Source organism: Crocodylus porosus, unplaced genomic scaffold (genome assembly GCF_001723895.1).
Source record: "Crocodylus porosus isolate Cpor-Errol unplaced genomic scaffold, CroPor_comp1, whole genome shotgun sequence".
Lineage (NCBI taxonomy): Eukaryota > Metazoa > Chordata > Crocodylia > Crocodylidae > Crocodylus > Crocodylus porosus.
Genome location: NW_017728949.1, coordinates 42,842,119 through 42,869,478, shown reverse-complemented (window position 1 = coordinate 42,869,478; position 27,360 = coordinate 42,842,119). Strand labels below are relative to the sequence as shown.

Here is a 27,360-nt window from a genome sequence, read left to right as displayed (position 1 = left end):
CCCTACCCTGAGCTCGGGTTGAGGCTACAGCAGTTCTATAGCAGTCTCCTACCCCTGCCCCCTTACTTGCCCTCTGCAGCTTTTGTCCTCTCCTCTGCCCCCTTCCCCCGTTACTGTTAGGCACAGCTTGGCTGTGGCTGGATTCCCTCCCAGGCATGGCAGATGTGGAAATTCCATCCCCTGCCTAGACAATCAGCAGCACTGATACTCCTGCATGGCCCAGTAAAGGCAGTGCTTCCACATGCTGGGCTCTGGGGAGAGAATAAAGGCTGCGCAGCATCTAATAGTAAGGTGGGGGAGGGAGGGAAGGGCAGAGACTGTGGTGAATATGTTGGAAGGGGCAGATATTGTGGGGAGCTGGGGGCAAAGGGAGTGCAGGTAGTGGGGGGGCAGTGGTCAAGGGCTGTCTGATCCCCTCCCCCACCCCCAGCCTACCTGTTCCTGCTGCCTTTCCTGCAGTACCAGTGGGAGAGGAGATGGTTTGGAGGGGGAGGGGGGAAGGACAACAAATTTAAAGACAGTGCTTCAATAATTAGATTCTATACTTGGAAAATTATAACAAAATACATACGTTTTCCATATATAGAATCTAATTATTGGGAGACCTTCTTAAATTCAGGGTCATATTAGATTCAAGAAAATATGTATTTGAGATTTAGTTTTACTATCAAAATTATCATATTTACTTGAATTCAAAATAAGGAGTCTATCCCTGTCCCGTGCCCCCCCTCCCCCAATCCCCCTGTCTTCTCATGCAATATGGTGGGGAAAAAAGTCCTGTCTTAGATTCCACAACCAGCCAGAGGTAGGGAGCTGCTGCTGTTCCTCTGGCTCTGATCAGAGCTGAGAGCTACCACCTGCACTTGTAGTCTTTGATTTGGGTAATTATGGTAACTAAAAGATGTGAAAAGACTGCACCTATTTTTACAATTTACTTTCTGCATTTGACAGCATCACATGTATATCAAACTTCCCTTGTTTGTGTCTCCAGACAGGAAAGGAAGGAGAATCACTATTTTGTTGTGAGAACTGTCAGTTTTCCAAATTAGCAAGGTTCTATCATCAATTGTTCTTTTAGATTGACTATTAATAGTAATAAATGCTAATATCTGCGTTATTAATTTATCTTTCTACAAACTTCTTACAGATAACATCTATTTAGGATGCTGTGAACCTGGAACGCTTGACGTTTCACGTTTCTAATTAACCGTATGCATACATAATACTGTATGTATTTTCAGAAGAAAAAAAAAAAATGGTCATGCACGCTGAATCTGCAAGCCTGCTCAAAAATTTTCATAAGTCAACTAAATCCAAACATATTCCATTATTTATATTAAAATCTTTATTGTTTTATAAAATAAAATTAACATGTTATTCGCACTCCATTTATTACAATTCTCAGCATTAGAGATTTTCTAATCTTTGTGAATACGTTTTAACATAAAGATTATAAATTATCACTTAACATTTTTACTTATCCAGAACCTATTAACACATTTTTTTTTTTTTTTTTTACCAACAGAATACTTTTTTCCTTCAGTTCAGAGTAATAGAAATAAAGCTGAAACAAAAAAAAATGTAAGGCCAAAGCCTGCTTTCATGTTTACAGGTTCAATTTGGGAATTACGCCCATGCAAATTAGTGAAGAATTTGCCTCCAAAAAAGGAAAATTAGATTGAGATTTCTGGAGTACTAGTATTTGTTCATGTCTGCCTTCAAAACCTTTATTTTCTGGTTTCAGTTCTCTTAAGATGGTAAAAGGAGATCCCAAATTGTTTATAAAAACCCCTTATGGAAATGAAGACATTCATATGTGCATGTATCTGCCTGCTTCAGGATGATCCTGAACAAACAGGTTTTGTATTATCTATTGTAGGACTGAGCAAAACTTAGGTTAAATAAGACATAGTAAATATCTTAAAACTTGTGTGCTAGGCATTATTTTGAAATAAAAAGAAATGTTTTACATATGCAAATCTTTTAATGAAATTATAGTGTCCTGAAGATGCATATCTACTTAAGAGTTTGTGAACAGTGGGGTTGACTTGTAGCATAAACAGCAAGAATTGTTCAACTCTTAAAATGTTTTAATGGTCTTACCAAATGTCACTTCTCCATTGCCACTCTTGTCAAATAACTGAAAAGCAACAATGAACATTGCATCTGGAGTACACAAAACTGACTCAAATGCCAAAAATTCTTGATAGGAGATCAACCTATAAAGAAAATACAGAAGTTACAGTAGTTCCTAGAAGAATTTAAGATCCAGGATTAGGAAATAAACTGATGTCCTGGATTCTGTAGGTATAAGAAGTGCCATGTGACCCTGAAGAAGTCACACATCCTCTATGTGACACTGATTCTTTATCTGTATGAGAACTGCATTTACCTACCCTTCATATGGATAAAAGCAAAATACAATTCAATGCAAACCTACTGTCTAATACCCGATAATTATTTTTCAAGTGCTGTTCTGGTTGAATTTGTAAGGTGTAAAGTAACAAAGAATTGCTGTTGACATGAAATTTGGAGGTTTGCCACTGCCACATAGCTCTCATATACAGTGTGCATAGTGCAAAAATAAAGACCCTTTTAATAAGATAACTACATACATTTCTAGAACACAAATCACTGCAAGACTAGAACACTGGATTTTTGAGGACCAACTTACAGATAAAATAAATTTGCCTGGAAAAGGCAGAATATAAAATGCACCTTGAAATTCTTTCAAGATGAAATTTTACACAGCTATTCTTCAAATTATGCATTCAAAACATGTATATGTACAGCAATTTTCAATGTATGCATTTTAAATTATCACATATCTAGAAAATTGCTGCAGCTTTATATGCAGGGCCATACACTTTTGGGGGCGCTAATTACAGTAACTTTTGCTATAAAAAATAATCTGGGAATTTATCAGCTGTAAACATCTAAGGAAGAGACAGACCTTAGTATACTAGCTGATAAAAGGATGACCATGAGCCGCCAATGCGATAAAGCTGCAAAAAAAGGAAAATGTGATTCTAGAATGCAGCAGAACAACTATTTCCAGTAGGGAGGTACATGATACAGGGTGCTGGCAAGATTATCTATGTTCATGACCAACTCAGATTGAAGCAAGCGCAGATAAGGGCTATGAGGATGAGGATGAGAATGGAGAGCTTATCTTAAAAGGAGACTAAAAGAGTTTGGCCTCTTTTGCCTAGCAAAATGAAGGCAAATTTGACTACTGTTTATAAAATGTGTTGAGAGAGAAAACGTTAAGCAGAGTAAAGGAACCAACCAACCCTAGGTATATCACTTCAGCCAAAAAAGAGGTCCTAAAATCCTGTAAAGCTAACCACACCAAACAAACATAGGATACTGATGACTAATCAAGTATAGAAATGCTGCCCATCCAATTCTTCCAGCCCGGGCACAACCTAGTTTGCCTGGGCACAACCTAGTTTGCAGAAGAGGAGGGAGACTGGAAACAGTAGAGGGGACAGAAACTATTTAAATTAAAAAACAATGTTGGCACATAGAGGTGTAACAAGTCAGCTGGGCGCTCTGGGCAGCTGCTATGCACAGAGGTAGCAGTAACTTCCAGCTGCTACCATACTGCTGGCATGATCATACAACTGCAACAGCAGCTGCTATTTTTCTGCTCTCCTGCCTGCCAAGACAGCACTTTGGGCTGCTGCTCCAGTTGCCCTGCCTTAGTTACACTACTCTTGCCACATGAATTAATGGTATAAACTGGCCAGGAATAAACTGAGGCTGGAAATTAGAAAAAAGTTTCTGACCATTAGAATAATTTAGTTCCGGAATGTCCTTCCAGTCAGACTTGTAGATGCAAAAAAAATCTAACTGATTTTAAGGAGTTTGAGTCTAGTCCTCTGCTGTTGCAGACAGTGTCAAATTTCTTTTGTGAATTTATCAATGATCCAGGAGGCCCCTTCCAGTCCTGTGTGTCTAGGACAATTTTATCAAATCTTATAATTATTTGTATATCTATTTTATATTTATATGAGTAAGAAGTTTTTATTTCATTTTAAAGCTCTAAAATTAGTTTAAGATACATAAAAATTATTTCAGTGCAATAGATGCAATTAACATGCATAACATATCTGCAGACTGTCAATGTAAGTATTCTCTTGATGCAGAAGGGTGTATCTAGTGCATAGTGTGTAGCTGTTATTTTGCACAGAGGCTGTCATTTCTGAAGACCTCTGTAGGACAAATGTATAATTTAGGACACAGTTTAACTGATTAGGCCCTAGTAGCCATTAGTTCATCTAGTCTCACTCAAACACGCTCAAATGAGAAAAAAAGATGTTTAACGAGATCACAATTTCCATTTTCTCACTGAAGTAGAATCTTCATATGTTATGCACCACTGAATACAATGGGAAAAAAAAAATCACAACATCAACACTTCTATCACAGACTATCATTTTAACTATTTACAAAAATTGTGGTGATTTTGGAATAATAAGGTTCTGCTGATCAGTTTTTAACCTAAAAATCAAAATAAAAAATCAAATGGATGCAACAACTATGCAGATTCCAATGCAGATAGTTATACCCAAAAGGAATATTATTGTCCGTCTCTATAAAATAGGGAGTGTATTACTGATAAAATGGGTAGATTATTCTTTGAACAAAAAAACCTTTAGGCAGCTATGTGGACCAGATCTTATTGCACCTATTGGCTTGGGACAGACATTCAAAAAGCCTGAGCCTGAATTGATTCAATCTTTGCAGGTTAGTCTAACCTGGCTAGGCTCAACCGGTTTGTAACTGTATAGCTATTCCCTCTGGACTGAGGAAATGCAGGCACATGCCTGCAGTGGCTCAGGCTAGAAACCAGGGCATACTAAAGCAGCCCTCCCTTCCCTTCCACAATGCTGAGCTGGGGGAGGGGGACGTAGGGCAGGACGCTCTGATTAGGGCATCCCACCTCACTGCTGATAACAGAGCATTGAGTTACACAGCAGGGAATTACACAGGGAGTTGTTGGCATGTATCAGCCCATCAAACAAAACAAAGCCTCTCTCATGAGTTCAAGCTCTTCCTAAACAACTTTTTCCAAGGAATAAACAGAAGGTCATTATCAGCTACCTGTTGATTGCCTCCTAAGAGCCTTAAGCCAACACTGTCCTGTCTGCCTTTGTCCTGTCTGCCACAGCACGGACTGTAGCCAGCATGTGGTATGCTAGCTAATGCTGACAGGTCTCTCTGTAAGGCAGAGGGGAGGAGGGAATTTTTGCTTGAGCAGGGAGCGGAGAGAAGGATGGGGCAGGGAGCAGGAGGAAGCCAGGAAGGCCCCGCCATACCTGCAGTCTCTGCCAGAGCTCCAGCCAAGGAGCAAAAGGGAAGGCATTGGCAATGCACAGGGGGTACACGTGCACCCCGAGATCATCTGTGCCCTAAGAGAAGCATTGGCTGCACTTCCAGTTTTGCTGCCAGCACTTCTGCTGGCAATCAGCTGCTGGGGGACCCCCTTCGGTCGGCAATCGGCTGCTGGTGCTCCTCCAGTATTAGGAGGCACCAGTCACCCATGGGGGAGGGGCCACCACTGCTGGGCTGGAGCAAAGAGCAGAGCCCTGCCCAGAGTTGCAAAACATCTGGGGTGCTGGAGGACTCTGATTTAACTTAAACCATGAAGGGGTCTGGGACAGATACTGCGTAAACTGGTTTGACTCAAATCAGTTAAATCTGATACTACCTTCAACCAGGTTTATCTCAAACCAATTTCAGCCATTTTTAAACTAGTTTATGTGCACTGAACATCCACTCTGTTGCAGGTTTAAACCAGTTTCTATAACTTAAACCGGTTTATGTGCTATGTCTGTCCCTAACCATTAGGTGCCTGAGTGAACTTATCCACCAATTCTATTCCACCTTGCTCACGTCCCTGAAAAATTCTTAAAGCAAAAAAAAGTGGGTACTTCTTCTGTTATGCATTTTTTATTTCGTTTCAAGGTTAAGATGATGGCATGTTACAAAAGGAAAGAAGTTAACAGTTTACCAGGGAATTGAGATTGGTGGAATAGGTTCCCACTGAAGCATGGGCAGGCAATTATTTGGTCTGGAGAGCCACTTAAGGAGTTTTGGTGAGCTGTTGCAGGCTAGGTGTAGGGGTGAGGGCACGGCCGGGGCTGAGGGCAGTTGATCCTATCCAGCCACATCCACCCCACACCCACCAGCAAGGATGCTGGACTGAGAGGGCAGGCAGGAGGGGTCTCCATGGAGACAAGCCCAGGACCCTCACAGGCACGGCATACTCAGTTGGGTGAATAGGATCAGGAAATGGGGCCACAGGTGGGTGGGGAGTGGTGTCTGGGCGTGGGATGGTGACAGCATGAGGCTGGGGCCCAGGGCAGAGCCACAATCCGCTCCACACACCTCCCTATAATGGGTGCTGGTTCTGTGGGCAGGGACATGTGGGGAGTAGATTGTGGTTCTGCCCCAGGTCCTGGCCCTGCGCTGTCACTGGTATGCCATGATCTTGGCACCATGAAGAAATCTGAAGTTAGTTGCAAAGATTTCCACAGGATCCTAGGCAACAGGACTAAGTATAGACAGTCAAAACAGCTCAAGACTGAATCGATTCAATCTTTGCAGGTTAATATAAGCCAGAATTTCTCAACCTGTGGGTTGCAAGAATATTTGAAAGGGTCACAAACAAACTTTAAAGACGGATCAACAAACTTTAAAAATTGATTCTCCTTTAAAGGAGAAAAATGTGGAAAACCATTGCTTTTCCCTTGCAGGCTGGCAGAGTTCCAGCTCTCAATGGGCTGCTTGGGGCCTGTCCTGCCCCAGCCCCCACTGCCCTACACATTGGGGCAGCAGGTAGCAGGTCAGGGCTAGCTAGCCATCAATATTTAAAATGGGTCTTAGTACAGAAAAGGCTGAGAACCACTGATGTAAGCTATGTAGACTGAACGGATAAACAAGTGAACAGACATTCACTTTCGATTCTGGAAATGCAGCCACATGCCTGAAGTGACCCAGGCCAGAAGCCAGGGGAGCCTTGGAGCAGACAGCTTGGGCCAGGGCTAGCCCACCCACCCTGAGGGGGGGCAGGGGAGCATTGTGGGGGAGGTGCAAAGCATGCTGGGGGACTGTGAGTTAACTTGAATCTGGAAGGGATCTGGGGCAGAAGTTCAAAAACCTGATTTAACCTAAACCAGTTAAGTCTGATATTATATGCATCCAGGTTTATCTTAAACCAGCTTCGGCCATTCTGAAAATGGTTTATGCGCACTGATTTTTTTTCTTACAGATTTGAATCGGTTTCTGATCATTTATACTGGTTTGCATGTAATTTTTGTCCCTAGTCCTAGAGAGGAAAGTAACTTTAGGTCTTTATCCGATTGCCTATTTATAGATCCAACTCTGTAGTTCGGGGCAAGCAAAATACGGCCCACAGGCTGGACCCAGACTGCCAGACTATTCTATCCAGCTCATGGGGCCCTTAAAATATTTAGAAAATTTATATTTATCTGCTCCCAGCTGCCTCTCAAAGATGACAGGAGCCAGGGGCAGTAGCACCCAGAGGAAGCCAGCAGGACCCAGCAGAAAGGCTGGCCCGGTCCAGTCCCGCCCAACCTGTAGTCCCCCCGCCTCCATCTCCCCCAACCAGAATCTTCTGCCTGCCACAGCTTTCACTACTTCCCTGCCTGCCCATTGGCTGCTCTGGGACCAAGTGGCCAGAGCTGCATCACTGGAAGCATGAGGCCCACACCAGTACCCCGGGGCCAGTAGCAGGAGGGACAGGGGGCTGTGCATGTGTGTGTCCCTGCAATGAGAGAGAAAGACAGTGTGTGTGCGTGCATGCATGTAGTGCGCAGCAAAGGAGGGAGGGACTGTGTGCATGCACGTGTGTTCAATGAGGGAGGGAGAGACAGTGTGTTGGTGTGTGCACACGTCTATGTATGCACACGTTTGTGTGTGTGCACAAGTGAAGGAGGGAAGGTGTGTATATGAGTGTGTTCATAGGGCGAGTCCCACATGCACACCCCACCATACACGTGCACCTACACCCCCCCACTGCCATACAAGCAGACCCCCATACCAAACTCCCTCACACCCCCCAGCCACCTTCCCTCCCACATACCCCATACCCAACCACATATCCACACACACCCCCACAAGCTCCCCCACCTCACACACACCCCCACATGCCACATACCCATAAACCAACAGCCCCCCACAAACCTCTACCCACCCCCCATGCACCCCACAATATACAAGAGTAAGAGTTCATTTTAAGCTATTGCTTAAAGGTGTGCAATCACCTTTATGTACACTACACAAACAAATGTAAATCAGGACAGATATTTTCTTAATTTTTAATGAATGTTGTAGATGTTCAATTTTTAGTATATAATTTAGTATTTTTCTGGTTCTGAGATGGCAAAAACCCTTACTGAAAGGTATACTCCTGGGGGCAAGGGGAGGGAATTCTGGTGGCAAAGGTTGAGGGTTAGGGGGGAGGGACTTCTGGTCACAAGATGGTGCTAGGGGCTGGGGTACCTGTCAAGGGGCGGGGCTACCGATCCAGCCCTCAACGGCTTGTCAAAACTCAGTAAGCGGCCCTCCACCCAAAATAACTGCCTGCCCCTGCTACAGATGCCTCCTAGCAGGGACATTTCCTGGTGTCCTTCTTGTTCAGAGTGCAGGAAACAGAAGCTGAATTTCAACAGTGACCAGGGATTCCACCTACCTGATCTTCCTTGCTCCTTGAGCTGGCAGCATTTAACTTTAGCTACAGTACCAACATATCACTTCTCTTTCATTTACCTGCGACTCTCATTTTTTCCATTGTCTCTTTGCTCTTTTCTCATCCCCTCTCCGCCTTATTAGAAGACCACCAAAAAAACTTAAGTAAACAATATTTTTAGAATTCTTATCTTCCTCCACAGCTGTTTGCTGCTCTTTCATTGTGTCAAATCTAAACCTAGAGTGTCACAACAGTGCTATACATTATTTATTATGTAAAGTATCAGGCCCACTTTAATACCCAGTTAAAATATACTCTCAACCTTTATAAATTATCCACTCAGGGACAAAATAAACAGAAACAGACACATTTTAAATAAAGATTAAATTCAAAAAGAGAGACTCTTCTATGTTATATAAATATGATTTTGCCTCTGGATTAAATGTTGCTGATTTTAGAATGACTTACTGAGATTCAGAAAGAGTGAAAAAGGGGGGTAAGATGAAAGTGAAGGAAAAAAAAAGAATTTCTAAAGTCACACTATACTGTCATCCCAAATTATTTTGATATGAATGGTTAGTTGGTTACAGCATGTGCAGAAAGATCAGGTACATTCATAGGAGGGAATATTCACGCATAACATTGCAAGTGATACCTAAAATCTGACATTTTAACAAAGGATGATATGCTCATTTTTTTTCTCATCCAAAACTCAATAAAATTCAACAGGAATTGGATCCAATCATCTGGGCCAAATTCTAATACCAGATGAATGTATGTATGTTACAACAGAAAGAGTTCCACTGAATCAGAAAGGTTATTCAACTTAACCACACGTGATATAGTGACTATAGTATGTGACAGCTAATACAACAAATTATATAAATCAACCTGCAAACAGATTTCATTAAACAAATTACTGCTTCTACAAGAAACAGGATGCCAGCAAACAGTGGGATTCAATAATGAAAAAGCTAAACCAAAAAGTAAAATTTAAGTGAAAATCTTAAGTTAAAGACCTTCACTTCTGGACTGTGGAAGCAGTATCTACAGAATGAGCTCTTTGCCAATAATGGCCAGACACAGGTGCTGCAGAATTAATTCCAAAAAAGTGACAGGATTGCAAAAGGACAGAAAGAAAAAAAAAAAGGCACAAAAACCCACAACAGAAAACTTGCAAAGATATATCTAAAAGCAAGTTGGTCCCCAATATTTCTTCTTCCAGAAGTGTGATGAAGTTAACTTAATTTTTGACCATTTTCCTTTGATTTTTAATTCTTATTTAATTATTTAAAACTTGAGTACCTAGATTTAGGAGCAGATTGTCCTAATGGTTAGTGAGGAAACCTGAGATAAATTCTCAGATCTTCTCAATAAATGACTTGTCTCTCAATGCCTGAATACAATAGGGATAGTCATACTTACCTAAATTGTGTAAAGGAATTTTAGATCCGCAGAAAGGTGCAATATATTATCACAATTTGGTTGTAGACTACATAATTAATCATGTTAGAGATGAAACTACCTGTAGAAATAATATTGTTATCAAAGACTACATCTTGGTATAAAATGTTCAAGCTTGTAAAGTATGCTATAAAAGAATTTCTAGAAAGAAAATTAGGAGAAAAAATAATGATGTTTCTAATATGGGGACAGAATAAGTGAAATAAAGATCTGAAACTTTAGAGAAGTACATTTCAGATAACTGTCCAAACATTCTGTCTTCCAGATCACACAACACTTCAACATCATCATGTGCCAGCTTACAATGCATAAATTGATTATTTTGAAATTTTATAACTCCAATTTCACATTTAGGATAGTTTACATCATTACAATTTGCTGACTTTCTAAAAATCAAGTTACAATTTCATATACCCAGTACAAATACAGATATATCATTCTTATCCTCCATTTTTTTTGTTTCCTCATCATATTTATTCCTGGCTAAATTTTGTTAATTCTTTGCTGTTATAAACACACTTTGAAACTAAGCACAGTCTGAAGCTGTGTAAACAGTCACATAATTCTGCCAATACAAATCAATGGAATGATGATTTAATTTAGAGTTTGCCTGAACAGAGATTGAATATATTTCCATTTGTGGCCCTATTAGGATTGTATGCTACTATTTCTGAAACCAAACAAATTTAACTGAATTCCTCTCTCCCACTGGTTTTAGATTATGATAAAAGAAAAAAAAAACAAGCTCTTTTCCAAACCTTCTCAACTAAGGACTTCAAGCAAGTGAATATTACTTGCTTCAGTAGCAAGTGGAAGTCAAAAGAGGTATAAGGAAAGGACTGAAAGAAGGCTAATAGAAGTAAATCTGAAAAAATTAAGTTTAGGTAAGATTGTTTTGAAATTCAAGTTTTCATGTTAAATAATCCAACACAAAAGTGATCAAAGGTATTTAAGGATACTATAACCAAATTTAAAGTCGATTTTTAAACTCCACTTTGCCTTCTGACATTGGGCATGTTTCAACATATGCTTTGTTAAAATTGCTGATTTATTTGCAACAATCAATCAATCATATGAACAATAAATGCAAATTATATTTATTGCTATTGTGAGCATACAGCTCAATCCAATATCAAGTAATGAAGTTCTTGCTTCTCTGCAGTAGGCATATAAGAACTAGCGGCAGGTAACTGAAATTTGGAATCTGAGCATGTTAACAAATCTCAGCCACTTCTCTTCTGTCCCTGCAAAAACTCAAACTCTGCATAGTAAATTACCCATTGATCTTACTTCCAACAGTACTATCCAAACAGAAAGATATGCCAAACAGAAAGCAGAAGATAAGCATCTTTCAGTTCAAGGGTCAGCTATAAGAAATGAAAGAAACTCTTGATTCTTAACTGTACAAAAAGGTCCTTTTTATAAAAACATTCTCTAAAGAAATTCATATTTTTAAAAGGGAATGAAAACTGCTGGAAAAAGCAAGATACTTGTTTGGCTAACATAACAAGTAGTCTATAACAGACTATTTTAAAATGTAATAGCAAACGTCATTTACAATTATATTGCTAACAATGGATTATATCCATATGCCACAGAAAGTAAATTACATTTCTCTGGGTTATCAGATGTGCCTTAAGATTCCAAGGAGAAATGCTGCAATATTATTTAGACAGAACCTTGTCTACCTATGTCCTTAGGCCAACACAGCTACAACCAACACCCTTCAATATTATTTAAACAGTCACGTAGTAATGCAATGAAGAGGAAATCCTAACTTTGCCATTCAGTACAAATTACACACGTTTTATATAACTATAATTTTATTTGCAAAGTATAGATGTTGACACAGTTGCTTAGGGTACTGTGCAATATAATAATAAAATTCTAACACACTACAATAAGGGAAAACAAAAACATTTAAGTGGTGTCAAGGGTCTGATTTAGACTCACAAAACCAAGTTAAGAAGCTTTCAATTTCAAACAAACTAGATTTATCTATAAAGATGTATTGTGTTCTATTTTAATAGCAGCCTTCCATCTCTTCTCTAAAAAATACCCACTCCTCTCTGGTGGTATTTTTGACCTCTGCTTTGATGCATCTCAACCTCTTGACTTCATCTGACTACATCTATGCTTCTTGCTACAATGAAATGCTGAAGTTGGAAGCTGCATATAGCAATGGAGAAGAGCAAGTAGGCCAGGCCGCTTTGAAGCAGAGCAGGTTAAAAGGTAACATCTTAAAAGAGTGGACATTTTGTAAATTAGTTTCAGAAAGCAATTTAAAAACAAAGAATATTACCCATAAGCAATGCTTAAATAGCTTTGTGCTATATGACCTTATCTTGATTAGACAAATACTTTTCTCTCTACATATAGTGATTAGTGTCTCCCTTGCCTAATAGATAGCATTTTTAAGAGGTCCTCAGTGGTTTCATCTGTACATAGTGGTGTTAGTGGGGTGTTAAAGAGTGCACACTACAGAAATTACATGACATCTGTTCTATTTTCCTGTATTTAATTATGAATAATAAAGACTTTACAGTCTTTAACCATGGACCAGAATATAGTGTGAAGTAGCTTCTCCAAAGCAATCATGAAGAAATGGATGTGCTTTATTCGTAGTTACTGTCAACTTCCAAAAACAAATAAAAAAATCCTCATTTGAAAAGCATCATAAAACTTTTAGATTTAAACTTCATATTCTTCCCAACGTGAAACAAGTGTTGTGGTCTATTGTATTTGAAAACATCTCAAGAGTAAGATGGACAAGCAAGCTCAAAGTATAACCAAAAGACTAATACTTTATTTTTAAACAGCAATAAATTAATCTGGACTATTATATCATTTATGAGCAAATCATAAGATTCTAATGGAAAGCAAAATTCTCACCCATCCTTTGTTTGATCTGCCACTCCTGCCAATAACTGAATTGTTTTAGGATTATAATTAGGTTCTGTATACAGTCCAAGGTATCTTTGCACAAAATCTCCTGGGGTCATGTAACGCTCTCCATCCTTTTCAACACTGGCATACTAGATAAAGAAACAAAATGAAACAAAAGTCATTTAGATACTGATAAGTATTAATGATTATTGGACTCAGAGGTAATTATCAGCTTTAAGAAAACACATTCAAAATAAACTGCTTTATGATTAAAGGCTTCTATTAAAACAAACAATATTGATAAACTAGACATCGTACGCCAATCAGACTGCATGCAACAAATAATGGATTTACATATAAGCCGACATGCTCTAACAAAAAGTAGGTTATAAATTTGCTTAAACATCTGTGTATTTGTGTAAATTCCCATTTGAAGCTGTGCTGTAAATCAACAAAAATTTCAATGCTACATTTTCATTACTACTAAAATAGCAATCAGAAATGCATTCTTAGAAAGCAGATATTAGAGTTGAGGGAAAAATCTCTATTTTATTGGAAATGCAACACTTTCTAAATTCATTTTTGTTCTGGATTGGAAAACAAAGATCTTGACATTTCTTGTTCAATAGAATTTTTTTTAAATTTGGTTTTGGACAAAAAATTCTGCTTTTATTTTTTACTTACATTTTATAACCTGCAGTATAACATTTCTAAATGAAAAAAAAATGTTCTATTCTGTCAGCATTATTAAAATGTTTTCATCTCTCAACCTTCTTAAAATAAAAAAATCAAACACATTCCTGAAAAAAGTTTATTTAAACAGTATGCTATTGAAAATACTGTTATTTTCCAAATTTGACACATCATCTATTTGATTAATAATTCTATGTCTTTTCTCAGAAATTATTCATTCATTAATTATCCTTACAACTCTCACAAGAAAACTGTTCCATATCTTAGAATTGACCAATTACATTTACCAGAGTCAAATACTTAGTTTAACCTGTGTGTCAGTGTTATACTTTCACCCCAATAAGAAAGGTCCATGATAACTGTTTTCATATTAGCCCTTATAGTACTTGCATGCACGTGAATGGACAGTGTGGGGAACTGCAAGTCAATTTCACAACAATTAGATTATAAATCACTGCAAGGGGATCATTGAAAATATTTGGTTTTGAAAAGCCTGAATTTTGAGCCAAGTTTATTCTGTCAGTAAATATTTCAGCTTATGACACTGCAGTGCTTAAATTACATATTTTCAGTCTTTACTTTTTAATACCCGTTTGTGCCATTTTGTTAAGAACCCCATCTAAATTTAAAAATCAAATCAAATTAACACCAGTCTATTTTTGCCAAAGGAAAAAAGTTATTGCCAAAAGCTCCATCCAGAAACTGAGCCCCTCAGTGAGATGCCATTCACAACAGGTAAGAGATACTGAATATGATCATCCATCTTTATGTGCTCTGTATACATGGAAGCTATCAGCCAATATCAGATGGAAAAACCCTATTGCGATTCTTCTGGAGGATCTGAAGGTTGCTTTTGCAACCATAAGACTTATTTAGAAATAATAAATCCTTAGCTTACATTCTGAAACACAAAAATTGCACCTCAAAAGAGAGTTCCAGCTTACCAGACTGCCAAGAGTCAGGACAACTGGACCAAATGATTTGGAGTCCTATGATGTTCCCTTGTTTCACTACAGTTCTTAATCAAATTAATTTCCACACAGAACAAATACCATATTTCACAAGATCCAAAACTACAAGCTTTTTCCAAAAAAAAAAAAAAAAAAAAATTCACAGGCATTTCTTGAAAGGTTTGCTAGTGCAGACTAATTCATTTGGATTTATGTCTCCAACAGCAGAAAATTCCAGCACAGAAATTTACTTAACAAGAGCGTTTCTTTCAAGTAATGGTTCTCAGACTTTTTATACCCATGGACCACTATCAAAGCTCAATTTTTTTTTTGTGGACCACCATATCCCCTTACCAGGGAAATGGAATCTTGTGACATCCACTGATGACTTACCATGTGAATCAGTTTAGGAACCACTTGTCTAAGATACGAGTCCGAGGGGACTACTTGGTATCTGTCTTTTTTCTGAAAAATCTTTATTTTGATATTTATGAAAGAATTAGTCCAAGTTGGCATAACTGGATTTGTAAAAACTTAATTCATAAGCACATAGAGAAATGTAAGGGCCTTTCTCAAGAAAGAAGAAATTGTGTAGGAATCTGAAGTGCAAGATCTATGAACAGGGAGTTCAAACTTTACTAAATTAGTAGCCAAATATGTAGGGGTCCAGGAGCAGATTCTCTAGATCACTGGTGCTCAACCTTTTTCCCTGGCAGGCCAGATGAGCAGTGCCTGGACCATCCGCATACCAGATCCAGCCAGTGGTCCCAACTGGGCACCTGGGGCGAGTGTAGTAGGCCCCCCATCTCATTCTGTGGTGTAGGGCAGGGTAGGCTTGGCTTTAACCCAGCCCTGTTTGGAAAGGGGGCTTGACTTTGGCTTGAGGGGTATGGAAGAAGGGGGCATGGTGGCTCTGATCTGCTGCACAGGGCTTGGGGTTTGGAAATTTGGCAGCAGGGGAGGGCACCTATATTAACTGCCACTGCTCTCCCACCACCAAATTTACCAATCTGTGGGAATCCCTATGGGCCAGATATGATGGCATTTGACCTGCAAGCCAGAAGGTGAGCACCCCTGCTCTAGACTGCACTACAGTTTAAAGTGACAAGCTTGCCCTTATTGTCCAGTCTCTATTCCAAGTGCACCAGCAAGATACACTTTTTCATTATCACTTTAATATTTAGAATTATAAAAAAGTGCTTGCAGAAATAAGTCATCCTAAAGCTAAAGTATTTCCTTAGCAAACTAGTAGGGCTGTGCAAAAGGGCACCATTCCATTTCGACTTGTGTTTAGATGGAACAGCATTTTGTTTCTATTTAAAAAAAAAATCACTGTTCCATTTCTTTTGCCCATAGGCTGTTTTGAGCTTCCCCATTATAGCCTATAACTGTGTCATTTCTGGCCTGATTTGGATGAAACTTGCAGGAATGGTAGCCCCTTCTGAGGGCATGAAGCCTGCCATGTTTCAAGGAGATAGATGGAGAAGGTTCAGGTAAACTGCACCTCAAAGTTTTGAGAGCAAAACTCATGTCACATGTATGTGTTAAGCCACAGCAGGGTCAAAACTACTGGCATGCTAGCTCCTGCTGAGGCCACAAAGCCTGCCAAGTTTCAAGGAGATAGGTGCAGGAGTTTTGGGGAAACTGCACCTCAAGCCGTAGACAAGCAAAACTCATGATGTGTGTTAAGGCGCAGCAGGGTGAATACCTACAGGCCTGCTAGCCCCTGCTGCAGCCACAAAGCCTGCCAGCTGTCGAAAAGATAGGTGCAGGGGGAGTCTGGGTTCTGGTGCCCTGAACCTCTAGCCACTGACAGGCAAATCTGGAACACACAGCTCAGTACCTGACACCTAGGCAGAAAGCAGGGCAGTTCAAACAGTGCTGCCTTTTATGCAGTTTTTCCATCCCTCCCCCAGAGCACTGGGATTGGAAGAGACCTCAGGGAAGGATGACAGTCACTCGCCAGCTACACAGTCAGTAATGAGAGCACTCCTTTCCCCCCTCACCTTCCCCCTCCCTCCTTACTTTAGTTTCTGTTTCCCTGCAGGCAAGCCCAGCTTGAGCTTCCAAACTTGAAACACTTTGAAAATTTCAAAACATTTCAACTTGCCTCGTTTTGTTTCGAGGCTGTTTCAAAGCTCTCCGTTTTGTTTCGTTTCAATTTTGTTGTTTCGAGCTCGAATCGAATTGAAACAAAACTGCTGGAGAAATTTCGCACAGCCCTGCAAACTAGTCAGAGACAGAACAGATCATTCTAGAAAGTTTAATTCAAATCCCTCTGTAAAAACAGCAGGCAGTCTCTCTCTCTCTTCATTTGATTTTAAAACAATTCTCAAGCCAGTACAGTATTGTTATTCTTTTCAGCATGCCAACTATCATTTAAGATATAATTGGCCTCATCTATAAAGTGGATTTAATTTTTGCAGTTCTCTGCCATACTGGTAACTAAAGCAGCTTCATTTAAAAAAAACAACAAAAACCCTAAGGGCTTACTGTATAAGACTGACTGACTGAGTACTGCAATAACTACAGTAGCTCTGGTGTGAACCAGTTATGCTACAGCCAAATACAACTGAATGACTTTTGACTTTCACCTTTACTGTTGGTAATTGTTTGTTTTTAAATGCGCTGACATAGGAGTTGACAATGTATTTGACTAAATAACCCATAACTGTATCACAGAAGTTATCAGAGAAAATTAAGGTTTCCACATCTGCAAAGAGGAAAATCAGAGCTTTTGGCTTTAGATGAGGTATGAGAAGTAGTGTGAGACTGTAAGATAAAAAAATAAGTTAGACATTGCTGTTTACATGATCAACAGTGGCTTTATAAAGGGCTAACATTAACTGTGTCTTATTAAAAAATATTAAGCAACTTAATTCTCCCATTTTCCATTCATCCTTAGATTGCTAAATCCTACCTGTTGTTGTCTTGTCAAACTACAGTATTTTGGAGACAAGGATCATATCTTCCTGCATTTGTACAAACGGTAACACAATGTACCCACATACTGACTGGGGGTTAATATATTAATGAAAAAAAATGCTGTTTAGATATAAGGATTAAAATACATAAAACTACCCTGTTTATGTTAATATTTCTCACTACTGTTTCAGGGTGTCTGATGCTTAAAAATATCACTGCAGCACTTTTGTTAGAAAAATATAGTGCGATAAACTTAAAAATATATATATTTTGTAGCATGGTTCTGCTACAAGGAACATATTCCACAGTACATTTTGCAAATGAAAGGTTACAAAATGCACAGAAAACTGAAACAGGACTAATTTGTAAGTGTGCAATCAAACATTTGAAAACCAACATTTGAGCAAGATAGACTTCTTTGTTCTATTTTTAGGTCCAAACTAATCTGTTTTTAATTTTAAAAATAATGTATTTTTATTACAACAAAGACATAGCTTTAGAATACTTCGGAAATATGTGACTGAGTCATTAACTGACAGATACTCTTAGTTCTATGAGAAGGTCATGATATTTAAAACGCATCTTGGCAACAACCCAACATATTAAGGACTGACAAAGTAGCTAAGCTATTTACTTTTGGCATGTATTTACAAATTCATAGCACCTGGCCTCATGTGACCTTTTCATCATACAATATAAGGGAGGCACCTTTGAGCATGAAACAGACAAAATGGTTATTTATACATGTAAATGACACACAAACTCTCAAGTCTCAAGGGATAGTGAGGGAGGAGGTGTGAGCACACATCAAAAGAAGATTCTTATAACACATGAAAAGAATGATTTGATACTGAGAATTTGAACACCTTTATTTTTCTATCACTAGTCTATAATATGGTTTTGAAAATTACAGATTTTTTTCTACTACTCTTATAATTTACACTTTCAAATTATTCCTATTTAAATGATGAAAAGTTACAAAAAGCTTCAACAGCTCTGACAAAAATATCTGAGTTAAGTACAGCTGGACTGGATGGATACACAAACAAGAGAAAGCTTAAAGACACTGTACCATAGTGCAAGGTGGATCACTGAGAGGAACAGAGTTCACATCTTTCCTTGTGTCTATTTCAAACGGAAGCCAAATTTAGGAAGGAATGCATGCCCTTTAGCTGCACAGCATGTAAAAGGACTTGCACTCTCAGCAAAGAGCAAAACACAAAATGTTATAATACTAACAATATATCTGTACAATGTTCTGTGCAAGTTTGCCTAGGATTCTGTTTTAATAAAAAAGTAATAGATAAAAGTCTGCTACCCATCACAGCATGAAAATGACTTCAAGCTTCTGTAGTGTGTAAAATTATGATGAAAACGCATAATAGGTCTCTTTCTGTGCCCATACACTTTATTAACAGGCTATGGCATAAAATTAAAAGGTTTAAATATTTGGAGTCCTGCTAATTGTTAATGAAGGTCACACACACACACACACACACACACACACAAAAGGCTTCAGTGTCTAAGCCATACAATTCCCAAATAGTTTGAAAAGTGTGATTTTTAATCCTACCAAAATGATCCGAAATATTTTAATTATTAAACTGTTTGCTTTTAATATACATAAAACATTAATCTTCATGTGGAGAATGTACAGATTTAGCCAAAAAGAGAGAAAGCATAATATTTATCAATATTTTTAGAGGAAATAAAACACCATATACATAAGTTTAAATAATGTTTATTTTAACTTACTTGGTTCTAGCAGCAAAACTTCTACCACAAAACACAACTGCACTTCAAAATCATGCATATTCTAAGACATTACAGACATTATTAATAGCATATAATCCATATGTGCCATCAAGTTGAATAGAACATTATGCAAAGAGTGAAATGTAGCACAAACCATCATGGAAGAGCTCAGCCAGGTTTCAAATCTTGAGTATGAAATGTAAAAACATTTGTTTTAAGTTCTGCTTAACTAGTAGAGGTCTACAGAACCATTTCAGTACTATATCTGTTAACTATTATCAATACTTTAGGAATAAAATGGTGTGTATTTATTTAATAAGACTAAGTGCCCTGCACCGCTATCTAAAAGTACGGTGAGAAAAACCTTTATATGGTACATTAGAGATCTAAAAGCTAGACCATCATCATCAAATGATGGATAGTATTCAAAGTTTTAGCATCTAGTAGTGCAGACAGATTAGCCAAGTAGGAGAAAAGGTAGTGCTAGATACAACTTCTTTCTCTCAGCCACAAAAGAGGATTCCTTTCTGCTTAATACATACAGATATGTTGTTACATAATAATTTAGGATTCAAGGTAAAATGTCAAGGGTCATATAGAAGTGACTTCCTTTCATTTCCCATAATATATCCAAAAAAATATATTTAACGTAAGAAAAAATAGTCTTTACATTGATGGACGGTGGAAGTTTTAAACAGACATAATCATGAAAACTAAGAGCTGGCATTTTCCAAGGGGTAAGTATGCTGATCTACATTGTCACACATCAACTTGAATATGTAGAGGCAGAAAGCAGTGCAGGGCAGCACCTTACACTCTATAATGCTTCACATTGCCTAGCCTTGCCTTCTGCCTAACTTCAAACTGACGCAACTAACTACTTCTCCTGATCTTTACATACTTGAAAACGTATAGGTATTTTCACAACTCTAACATAGCTCCATCTTTATTAGAGGATCATAGGAAAATCCTGAAGACAAGATACAAAATAAAAATCACTATTAAAGCATCCCTTTTGATAAGCCTCAAGTGTCACTTTTAAAAATAACAGTCAGGTGTACTTATAATAGCTGGTTATAAAAAGATGCTGCAACTTACAGAAAAATGCTAATGTTAAACATTACTTTTTCAGCAGCAGTTGAATCCTAAGGCAGAGGTTCCCAACGTGGTGCCTGGAGGTGCCACGGCACCCCCACAAGGTTTATTCAGGTGCCTATGTGCATTTTGACAATCAGTAAAAATCATTATTCCAACAAAAAATGCTGTCATATTGGTGCCCACTTCTTTGTCTTTTAAATTCAAATGTGCCCTTGGGCACATAAATGTTGGGAACCCCTGCCCTAACGCCACACAGTTCCATAAAGTGCCTTCAGACATAGGATATAAACACTCTCAACTTAAACTAAAAAAAAAAACGCTGCGAAAACCCCAAAATTTAGCATTGTATATGTGCCTTATGCTTTAACATGCTGCTCAAACGCAGAACATAAAGGTAAAAAAAGACGGTGGGTCACACAAGTGATGTTTCTGAATGTAACAGTTTACCTGCAAGAAGATGTTCCGTAACTCAGCTGGATCGGCTCTTTTGGTAGTCTGCACCTGTAAAGCCAAGAGGGAAAGAAAGGTTAATGTTTTACTAGGTAGGTCATTGACTTCCCAGCCGGGAGGAGTCCTGCCATCTAACTGATAAGAAGGTGCTACTTGTCAGGTCTCTTATCTCGCTGATAGCAAGGATGACAAAAATCAAAGCCTTTCCTTGAACCGCCTGACTCCCAAGCGCGGCCGGCGTCAGGCAGAGCTGTCAAACGGCAGCAGGCCGAAAAGGCCCCACAGCTGCAGCTCCCCCCCAGCCGGGCCCAGCCGCGCCCTGCGCACCAGGCGGCCGGGGAGCTCGCAGTGCAGGCCAGGGGCTGGGGCAGCCCTGCCAGCCCCGCGGCCACACCCGGCCGGGGAAGAGGCCACGAGGTCTGGAGCTCAGGCGCCGCGCCCGGGCTAACCCCGGCCGGGGCCACCCGCGGGTGACTGGACCCCATGCTCCCGCGGCACCTGGCAAGCCCCGGCCCAGCGGACTCCCACGCCCGGGGCTGTTCCCCGGCCCCGCGTCGCCTCCCGCCCGGCCCTGCACCAGCCACGGGCCAGGCCGCCGAGAGGGCGACAGCCCGGCGCAGCCGGCCGGGAAGCGAAGGGTGGGAGCCGCCCGGCTCCTTATGCAACAAGCGAGAGAGGAAAAGAGTCACCTTGACCGCCATGCTGCACCGGGGAGCAAGCGGGAGGGAGGAGGAGCCGCCCGGCGCCGCCGCAGCAGCCGCCGCCTCAGCGCGGCCCCATGCTAATGAGCCCCCGCCCTGCCCTGCCCGCGTCCGCCCCGCTCCCGTCAGCCCGGGCCCGGGGCCAGCAGAGCGGTCAGGGTCAGGGACCTCCCCGGAGCCCGTCGCGGCTGCCTCTGCGCGTCTCCATCCTCTGCCCCGAGCCCCGCTTGCGCCCCGCAGGCCGAGGGTGCCCTCTGCTTGCAGCGTCCGCGGCCATTCAGCGTGGGCGAGGGGGAGAAGCCGGAGCGCAGGTCCGAGTCCTGACTTAGCGAGTCCCGAGAACCTGCGTTTCGTCTGTCAAATGGGTGTAAGGCTGTCGTGTTGGATGAACTGCACATGTGGCTTCAAGAGCCTCCCTAAGGGCACGAGAAGAAAAAGAAAACTGAAGGAATGCACGGGCCACAAGAGTCAGGATCTGCTCTTAGGAAGCAACGATTGAGAACAAGGCACATTTTATCTGGTCAGACAGTCATTGCAAAGGACCCAACAAGATCCCTTTTGTCTTGTGTGCCACAGTCAAGCACGTGTCAGTGGCAATAGTCCTTTGATGCAAGGAGGACAGTACAGCTTGTGTGGAACACTGCCCCTACTCTCTCAGATTACAGGCAATAGGAGTCGAGGATTTTCAAGCCTGCCAAGACAAGATAAGCTTTGCATTTTATGCAGTGATATAATTGTTTATTCTTAGTAGACTTGAGCTTTGTTAACTACAATTCAGTGAACAGACCTTGCAGACCACTGGTGATTCACTTCAGAAACGTAGAAAGCCTGGATGCTATTGCTGTGTTGCAGGTATCTACTTACAGGCTGGCAGCAGAGGTGATCTCTCCAAAAGTGACCCAGTGCTCTCCAAGCAGCAGTGCTGAGGTACCTGGAGATCTACCTAGGGACATCATCAAACATGTCTCTACCCAGACAATGAGAGAGACATATTTTAGCTTGATCTCCTAAACACACTGCTTAGGTAGGAAGGTAGTATGCTTTTTATTTCAAGTCCCCTTTTGCAAAGGGTTAATCTTGGAGCTTTACTTTGGGAACCACGTAGCTTAAGTTAGTCCTTTTCCATAGCATTCAAAGTATTCTTGCAGCTGCCTAAAATGTGAGGGGTTTTGGTTTTTTATACCAGCAGAGTCACTGGTGCTGTTATCTCCAATGGGATTTGAGACATCCCCTTTTGGATATCAGCAATTTCAGGCTCTTATCCAAGCAGTCGCTATAGATTAATTATTTCAAAAGCCAGGGAGAAACCCTGGGCAGAAGTAGACCGTTTTCTAGGAAGAGGATCCGACACCTTCACCGGGACTTTCTACAGGTGCAATTCTGCTCCCTCACTTGGTGAGCACCAGGACCAGCTCCGCAGGAGTCCGTAGGGCCGCGCTGGTGGTAGGAAAGGCAGGACCAGCCCAGCCCAGTGTCCTCATTCGGCTGCCACGGCACTGTTCAAGGCTTTAGGAACCTCGGGCCGAAGCTCAGGCCCCGCTGTTGGAGGCTGTCCCGCCGCTGTAAGGACCCGGGGAGTGTCCTAGTGCACGAGCGTGGGGGGCAGCGGGGCAGGCCCGGGCCTGCGCTGCGCCCCCCTGCAACCGACTCACGAGTTACTTCAAACACGCGAGAAGGGGAGACGCAAGGGGCTCCGTTTTCGGCCGGAGCGAAGCTGTTCTCATTCTCCATCTGGCCCCAGACTCAGCACCAGCCGCTGCCACCCGCCCCCGCAGCCGAGCAAGCGGAGCCCCCAGTCACTGCACCCGCTCCAAGGGAGACGGGGCAGCCACGTGGCCACACCCCGCTGCCGCGCGCGGGAACCACACCAGCGCCTGCGACAGCGAGACAACGTCACGCACATCTTCCCTGCGCTCCTTAAAGGGGTCGCGCACAGCACCCTCGCTAAAAGGAGAGAACTGGAACATGCGCACTAGTACTAGCGCCTGCAAAGCTCCTTTTCCCTTATTGTCGCCCGCCTATCGGAAGCGGAAGCGTTTGTTTGTGCTCTCACTTCCGGTGTGTAGGCGCGCGGGCTGATTTGTTCTGTCCGGGTGATTTGGCACCCGCCGCTGCTCGGAAATGGCGGGTAAGTTGCAGCGCGACCTCGGGCCCGCCCCGTCGTGGCCTGCTCTGCTGCTCTCGCTGAGCAAGCGAGCGGCGGCGGGGTGTGCAGCCTGCCCCCCCGCCCGGCCCTGCTCTGGCCCCGGTGCCGAGCTGCGCGGCTCACGCCCGCCTAAAGGGTGATGGAGGTTTGCCTGGGGAAGGCGCAGCTGGAGAGAAGGTCCCCTTCGGAACCGCCTCTCCCCTGACAACTGCTCGGGCCGTGCTGCTCGCACGGAAACCCTGAGGCGGCCTCGGAGTCCGCACTCGTGGCCCGGGTTCGTGCCCACCCTGGACGGGGCTAGTTTCTTTCCCCTGACCCGATTAGCAGGGGTCGGAGTTCCTGATGGGACCTGGGTGGGTTTCTGAGGCAAACCTTGAAAACACTTTCACAGGGGTGGACTTGGGAAACGGACCCTAACACTTCATTGGGCACTCTGTGTCGTGGCAACTCATCAAGTTTGTTTGGGTCTGGTGCAGGAGACCAGGGCTGCCTGGTGCGGCTTGGTGCTACCATGACTTGAGCCCACCAGACACCTCGGGTGCATTCATAACTTGATCAGAATGTGTGGTAAAGGTGGTATCTTTTATGAGACCAACTAGATTTTTGCAAAAAAAAAATATTTGGCTCCTTTAATTTCTAGTTGGTCTCATAAAAGATATCTCCTCTACTGTGAGTTCTGATTTCTTTTGCCTCTAAACCAATACAGCTACAAGCTGGATACCTTTATAACTTGATATCACAAACTAAAGTGGTTTCATCTTAGGATGCATCTGTGCTTATTAAAAGTTTATGGGTCTACATGGACTTTCCCTGGGTGTTCTGTCTGCTGAAGTGCTCTGGTTTCTGTTAACAGCCATTTGCAAATGAAAAGCAACTCATTTTGTGTGTTTTTCTTGATAACCTTGAAAGACAGCACAACTTTCTATCAAAGGTTTCTTGTTTTCCATAGAAATTAAATTACTTTTTAAACTAGAGCCGTGATTCTCAACCTTTTTTGTACCAAGACACATTTGTAAACATCTATGGCTGGTCTCGACCCAGTTCCCCTCACTCTGGACCCCCTCCCCACTTCAGTGTATAGGGCAGAGGGTGGGTATGTGGGGCAGGGGTGGGACAGGGGTGTCCCAAGCAGCCCTGTGCAGGCTGGAATTCTGTTATCCTGCAAGGGTGAAGCCACTGTTTCCCATGTTTTTTCTCCTTTAAAGGAGAATCCATGTTTGTTCAAAACCCTTTCATATATTTTTGCAACCTACTTTTGGGTCTTGACCCACAGGTTGAGAAACACTACCCTTGAGGGGTTCGCGAAAGAACAGAAAACTAGTAGGGCTCGGATGTCATGAGTACTCGGCCAGTGAAAACTGGCAGATTGAGAAGGAAAGGTTTTACATCTCTTGAATGGTTTCATTTACCTGTTGAACAAGTGCCACATATTCCCCTTTTGAGCTCACAGTTGCTCCCTTTTTCTGTTTGCATGTTTTCACCATGCTTCCTCAGTGAGCACCTTTTCTCATGTCTGATTAAGTTTAATGTGCAAGTAGATTTGCCATATTCATTGGCTATATAATTTGAGTTGGAGAGAGAGGGGGGGGTTATATTGTGTGCATTGGGAGCTTGGTGAACAACTGTTCACTAGGGCAATCCTGCTTTTCAGACTAGGACCAATGGATACAAACTCCTGGAAGGCCACTTCAGGAAAAACTCCTTCACAGTCTTCATGTCCAGACTGTCCATAAACTCCCTCCAGAGGTGGTGCATTCACCTATCCTGAAGGTTTTCAAGAGGAGACTAGACAGTCACCTCGCTGGGGTTACCTAACCCCAGCTCTCTTCCTGCCTAAACGGGGGGAGGGGGCTGGACCTGATGATCTGCAAGGTCCCTTCTAGCCCCTGATAATCTATGAATAGTGTCCTTTGCCCTACAACTAGATCAAACATGACATTAGTGTGATGTATAAATTTAGATTAGGAGTGGAAAACTAGTTTTCTTTTCTTGGAACAGTACCAACAGAATCTGAAATAAAGCTCAGGTGCTAACATGCACCTTCTAAGTTCTAGCTCTGTTCAGTATTCTAATATCTCCCTTTTTGCAGTATTTCTTTTTCTCAGTGAAGGTGTATTTCTCTTGTGTTTCGGTTTTTTATTTCAGATTGTACTTGGTACTAATTATTTTAAAATATACTTACCACATCATTTATGCAGATACTGGTGTGTGAAAAAATCCATGTCACTGCTTGCGTACTTTGTTTACAATTAAGTCTCACTTATCTTTAAAAAAAAAGTAAAGAAAAGCATCACATTCAGCAGAAACTTGAGAAAAAAGTAAAGGAACCTTTAGGAAACCATTGTCTGAAAACTGTATCCTAAAACTCCTTGTTGCACACACTATAATTTGCGCTACAGTTTTTTTCCATTGTCAGTGGAGCAGTCCACTTTTCTCAGGAAATCATGTTTTCAGTTAAGTTATTTTTTGCAGTTAGTAACATGGCTGGAGACATCCCTATAAATACTAGTAAAAAGAGTCTAGGAATTAGAGGTCAAACAAATACTTCAGATAGTATTTTGCATTATCCCTTGTAGGAGTGGTTCTTAACCTCTTTTAGGCTCAAGGCTCCCCTCTTTGGATTTGAGTCGCCCATCAAAAATGCCAGCTTGTATTTTTCACTTGTTATTTGACTATAGAATAATAATAATAGAACAGTTTTCTTTTTGCATATAACTCAAAAAGATCACGACATCTCAGAATGTTTTTAACCATATGAATCCCTATTTGAAATCTCTGGGTGCATCCAGACGTGTGTGGATGTTTGGTTCCCTGGGGACAAGTAGCAGCAGCACACCTTGCACCGCTGCTACTTGTCCCCAGAGAATACCCATGCCACACGCACTTTGGTGCACGGCAAGTTGCCCCAGGTGAGGTAGGAGATGCTGGGGCTAGGCTTACTTGGGGTCACCTGGCACTGCAGTCATAGCCATTCTGCTGTGCAGAGCCGAGCTGGCAGCGGAGCATGCTTTTCAGCAGTGTGTGCTAGTCAAGTGAGCATCACTGTTTTTTTCCCCTGCATTTTTTGTTTGTTTGTTTTTGTTTTTTTTTGTTTTGCTTTGTTTTTGACTCCTGGATATCCAGGGGTCAAAAAAAACCATGAAGAAAAGCCCAGTGCAGTGTATATTCAGGCCTCATACCCTTGCAATGCAAGAATATCGGACTGTGGCATGTAGCGCTGCAAACACGTTTGCAGTGTCACGTACCGCACAGCTACACTTATCTGGACGTGCCCTCTCAGATTATCTTGTGTTATGTTTGCACACCTAACGGTGCTAACATTGTGTAACACCCTTTAGCACCCTTTAAAGGATTTCAAGGCACCCAAGGTTGCCATAGCATCCTGGTTGAGGATCATTGCCTTACCAGTTTGGTAACTGTATTAGAAAGGATCTCATCCCAACAATCTGCCACTGGCAAAAAGAAAATATTCTTTTGTACATCAGCATTTTTTAATTTGCAGTCTAAAATCTGCAAGTGTTTTGTTAGAATGCACTTTTGAGGTATGTAAATATTCTTATTTTACAGATGCAA

General features: G+C 41.5%; 2 protein-coding genes across 7 annotated transcripts in view; one reads left to right on the top strand and one right to left on the bottom strand.

The window, feature by feature from the left end:
* The window catches only part of SLC25A12 (solute carrier family 25 member 12), an 88,241-nt gene extending 66,521 nt beyond the window's left edge, over positions 1–21,720 (bottom strand). The window contains exons 1-5 of one of the 6 annotated variants that reach the window (XM_019553679.1): positions 21,630–21,644; positions 20,938–20,991; positions 13,754–13,779; positions 13,076–13,218; positions 2,104–2,219 (exon numbers count right to left, since the gene is read on the bottom strand). In XM_019553679.1, the coding sequence (XP_019409224.1) occupies positions 2,104–2,219; positions 13,076–13,185 (226 nt within the window). In that variant the 5' untranslated portion in view covers positions 13,186–13,218; positions 13,754–13,779; positions 20,938–20,991; positions 21,630–21,644. Of the gene's footprint in view, positions 1–2,103; positions 2,220–10,144; positions 10,245–11,460; positions 11,551–13,075; positions 13,219–13,753; positions 13,780–20,937; positions 20,992–21,093; positions 21,183–21,629 lie in introns of those variants that run through there. The other 5 variants (XM_019553680.1, XM_019553677.1, XM_019553678.1 and 2 more) reach the window with 5 other exon arrangements.
* A 1,947-nt stretch (positions 21,721–23,667) lies between these two features.
* The window catches only part of HAT1 (histone acetyltransferase 1), a 44,566-nt gene continuing 40,873 nt past the window's right edge, over positions 23,668–27,360 (top strand). Inside the window, exon 1 of the mRNA XM_019553686.1 lies at positions 23,668–23,769. Within this exon, the coding sequence (XP_019409231.1) occupies positions 23,763–23,769 (7 nt within the window). The 5' untranslated portion in view covers positions 23,668–23,762. The remainder of the gene's footprint in view (positions 23,770–27,360) is intronic.